Source organism: Manis javanica, chromosome 11, assembly GCF_040802235.1.
Source record: "Manis javanica isolate MJ-LG chromosome 11, MJ_LKY, whole genome shotgun sequence".
In the NCBI taxonomy this organism is placed as follows: domain Eukaryota; kingdom Metazoa; phylum Chordata; class Mammalia; order Pholidota; family Manidae; genus Manis; species Manis javanica.
Genome location: NC_133166.1, coordinates 18058271 through 18062835, shown reverse-complemented (window position 1 = coordinate 18062835; position 4565 = coordinate 18058271). Strand labels below are relative to the sequence as shown.

The following is a 4565-nucleotide window of genomic DNA, read 5'->3' as shown; positions in this document are numbered from 1 at the left end:
TAATCAGGTGGGGATGAAAGTTCTTACCCTCTACTCATGTGTTTGGTCTTTTTGGTGAACAGCCTCAATCCTGAAGCTACTTAGGAGCCTCACTCTGAGTCATCTCATTAGCATAAACTCAAATGTGGTTTAAGGGGCTCATAAAGAACAATAACAGATGCTCTTATCACTCAGGGAATTCCAACGGTTTTAGGAGCTCTGTGCAAGGATCTGGTGACACAGACTGAATGTATATCATACTTCAGTCTGTATGAAGTTGCACATACATCCAAATCAGTAATCTAATTTCTTGCTTATTTTATTGAAACCTTTAAAAACATCCTTCCAAATTTTTAGTTAAAATGATGTATTAGAGTTTTATCAACTTTTTTGAATAAAGTTTTCCCATTTTGTTTGTGTTCCAGTTTGTCTTCCAAGATTTTTAAAATATATTTTAGAATCTTAAAATGTCTTTGTAGCTATACTGCAAGATTTGAACAACTTTATGATGGATAGACTATATCACTACACTATGACTCTTTAAGAAAAAGTCAATATTGGTATGTGTGATTAAGCCAGTCCATCTACAACACACTAAAAAAAAAAATAACTGTTAAAAGGAAATCACCTAATTTAATCATCCTAGAAGACAGAGCATCTACAAAATAAAAACAAGGTGCTATGATAAAGGAAAAAATCTTGGGAATTAAAAATATAATTGCCAAAACTTCAACAAAAGGGTTGTAAGGTGGTAAAAGAAATCTCTCATAAAATGGAGGGGGTGGGGACCTGCATAAAATGTGAGACAAAACTAGTAAGTCGAATGTTTTGATGAACAGGGGATTCAGAAAGACAACAGAAATGGCAAAGACAAAAGTGACAAAGAGCTAATAGTAAGGAAATACTTGGAGCTGCCCGCCCGCGCCGGGGCCGGGACACCCGCGGGCCCGCTTTCGGGCGGAGAGCCCTGCGTCCGGAGTCCCCCGCCCCCGAGAGTGCCGGCCCCGCGGCGGGTGGAGTTCCCCCGGGCCCGGCCGTCCCGGGACGCGGACTCGCGACCGTGACGTCACGCCCGGGACTGGCCGTTGCGGCGAGGCCTCGCGTCCGGTTCCGGCCGGTTGCCCGGGAGACGCGGGTACACAGAGCGGACCGGCTCCGATCGGAGTCCGAGTGGTCGTGGCGGTCGCCCCTCCGGGGACAAGCCGCCGTGGGCGCCATGAGCCAGAGGCAGGTGCTGCAAGTGTTCGAGCAGTACCAGAAAGCCCGGACCCAGTTCGTGCAGACGGTGGCGGAGCTGGCGACCAGATCCCAGAACATCGAGACGCTGCAGCACGCAGGTATAATCTCTTTGCTGAGGCCTCTTCTTCTGGATGTGGTCCCAACAATTCAGCAGACTGCTGCTTTGGCTCTTGGGAGACTGGCTAATTATAATGATAACCTAGCAGAAGCAGTTGTGAAGGGTGACATTCTCCCACAACTTGTTTACTCATTGGCAGAACAGAATCGTTTTTACAAGAAAGCAGCTGCCTTTGTGCTACGAGCAGTTGGTAAACATTCCCCTCAACTAGCTCAGGCAATAGTTGATTGTGGAGGACTGGATGCGCTGGTGATATGCCTGGAAGATTTTGACCCCGGAGTCAAGGAGGCTGCAGCCTGGGCCCTTGGATATATTGCGAGACATAATGCAGAACTGTCACAAGCTGTGGTGGATGCAGGAGCTGTTCCTCTTTTAGTACTCTGTATCCAGGAGCCAGAAATTGCCTTGAAAAGGACTGCTGCGTTGGTGCTCAGTGATATTTCAAAGCATTCTCCGGAGTTAGCACAGACAGTAGTGGATGCAGGAGCTATTGCTTATTTAGCCCAGATGATCCTGAACCCTGATGCTAAATTGAAGCGCCAGGTCCTTTCAGCCCTCAGTCAGATTGCAAAACATTCTGTGGATCTGGCAGAAATGGTGGTTGAAACAGAGATTTTTCCGGTTGTACTTACCTGTCTGAAGGACAAAGATGAATACGTGAAGAAAAATACTTCTACTTTAATTAGAGAGATTGCAAAACACACACCCGAGCTTTCACAGCTGATAGTTAACGCAGGAGGAGTTGCCGCTGTGATTGACTGCATTGGGTCCTGCAAGGGGAATATAAGACTGCCTGGCATCATGTTGCTTGGTTACATAGCAGCTCATTCTGAGAACCTGGCAATGGCAGTGATCATTTCCAAGGGTGTGCCCCAGTTGAGTGTCTGCTTGTCAGAAGAACCAGAAGATCACATTAAGGCTGCTGCCGCTTGGGCCTTAGGACAGATTGGGAGACACACTCCAGAGCATGCCCGGGCTGTCGCAGTCACGAATACTCTGCCAGTTCTGCTTTCTTTGTACATGTCAACTGAGAGTTCTGAAGATCTTCAAGTAAAAAGTAAAAAAGCCATGAAGAATATCTTACAAAAATGCACCTACTTACCAGCACTTGAGCCATTTCTGTATGATGCTCCTCCCAATATTCTGAAGCATGTGGTAGGACAGTTCAGCAAGATGCTGCCACATGATAGCAAAGCTCGGAAACTTTTTGTGACAAGTGGTGGACTTAAAAAAATTCAAGAGATAAAAGCCGAACCTGGATCTCTCCTTCAAGAATACATCAACAGTATTAACAATTGTTACCCAGAGGAAATAGTAAGGTACTATTCCCCTGGATATTCAGATATACTTCTGCAAAGAGTAGACAGCTATCAACCACTTACAAACTAAGAAAGATACTTTTTATGAATGATAGTTAAAGCTCTTTTTAAATATTTGAACTAAGAACATTCCTGATTTATTCAATGTGAAATACCTTTGGATAATATTTCTAAATGTATGTAATACTTTAAACATTAGTGGCTTGAATATATGAAGAAGTATTCATGGTCATTTGCATAGGATTTGCTCTAAAGGTAGATTTTAAAAAGACAATAAAGGGTTTTAAGGCAAAAAAAGAAATACTTGGAGCTAAAGGACATGAGTCCTCAAGCTGGAAAGTTCACAGAAGCCTAACATGATGGTCCACAGTCAGATTGTGTTGAAACAGCAGGACCACGGGATAAACAGGAAAAGCAGTCACCTGCACAGGATGGCATCTGACTGGCATAAGATTTGTCATGAGACATACTGGACATAGAAGATTATTCACAATACCTTCCAAGTCCTGCGGGAATCTGACTTTACAACTGAATAATTTAAAGTGAAAAGAGAAAACTGAGAATAACATCTATGTACCCACCACTTAAAATAAATACATTAGCATTTTTTTCATTTTTGCTTCAGAAAATAAGTAAAAAAATAGAACGCCCCTTACTCCAATGCAACCATTCTCACAAATTAGATGTGTATCTTCTAGTCTATATTTTCACACTTTTACTACCTGTGTAACTATAAACAATAGGTAATGAGAATGAGAATCATGTGTTTGAAAGGTACCTGAACTGAAATAGTGTATGCCCTGCAGTCTGCTTGCCACTTTCTCTGTTCTACCTATAAGCAATGTAGTTCACTGTCAAGGGAACATGCAGGTTTAGGGAGCCTGAAACTTAAACAATTTTAGGGGCCTCTTTGAGAAAAAGAATATAGTGCTCACTGTGGCAGTATATGTGCTAAAAAAAAATAGGAAATTATGAATATGAAATTATATCTGACAGTAAATTTTTATTTAGAGTGAAAAAATAATACAATTTTAAACTGCAGAGAATTTTAAGGAAATGCAAAACTTTTAATAATTAACTGTCTGATACACCTCTTTATACTTTTTCCCTACAGCTTTCAGCTGTTTACTTTTTGATAGCCTATTCATAGGACAATGACTTTATAATATCATTTTCAGTAGAGAAAACAGAAAGATAATTCAGCCTTGTCTCTATGGTTGATCAAAATTTGCGCTTTGTAGTTGAGTTTAGAAAAGTTTCTGCTTCACACATCATTATTAGTAATGTTATATAAATTATTAGCGTTGTCATCAACTTTGAGAAAGCCTCTATTTGCATTCTGAGTTTTTCCTTTTTCATAGCAACCTGTTCTTAATTTCTGGATGTACCATCTTCTATGAGGATATTAATTAGATGATCCTTTTAAATTGGTATATCTATTGGTCTCGTCCCCTGAGTTATGTCTGCTGCTCCAGTATTATCATTTTTTCTGTTAGTTTATCTTGTCCTTTATGGTTTACTTAAATGTCTGGTCATCTTTGTTTATGCATGCTTGAGAATGAGGGGAGGGGAGAACTGCCTGTGACTTCTGTGTGGGAGGGTGGTTGGGAGGCTGAGAGCTCTATTTTATGATCAGGCAGAGAACCTCTCATTTTATTTGGAAGTCCTAAAAACCAGACACAGATGATAATCCAAATTCATTTTGTTTCTTTAGAATAAATCACCACCTTTCTTGCAAGACTTTGGGGAGAATCCTGGCAGCCAGACCCTCTGCACACAAGGATGGAATGGGAGGATGGATGATTAAGATTTCAGCTATACAGCTCACTTTGATCATGAGGGTGGAGGTGGCAAAAACATTGAGAACACAAGCATACACAACCTTCATAATTATTTGCCTCTAAAATCCA

At 41.4% G+C, this 4565-nt stretch overlaps 1 protein-coding gene across 2 annotated transcripts; it reads left to right on the top strand.

Moving 5' to 3' along the window:
* Positions 1 to 808: 808 nt before the first annotated feature.
* On the top strand, positions 809 to 3920 carry LOC108393073 (sperm-associated antigen 6). 2 transcript variants are annotated; one of them, XM_017653673.3, is made up of 2 exons: positions 809 to 2504; positions 2645 to 3920. In XM_017653673.3, the coding sequence occupies exons 1-2, from the start codon at positions 1196 to 1198 to the stop codon at positions 2752 to 2754; spliced, it is 1419 nt and encodes a 472-aa protein (XP_017509162.3). In that variant the 5' UTR covers positions 809 to 1195; the 3' UTR covers positions 2755 to 3920. The 2 variants fall into 2 exon arrangements, with proteins under 2 accessions (XP_017509162.3, XP_017509161.2); XM_017653672.3 differs by having other exon boundaries at positions 820 to 3917.
* Positions 3921 to 4565: the final 645 nt, after the last annotated feature.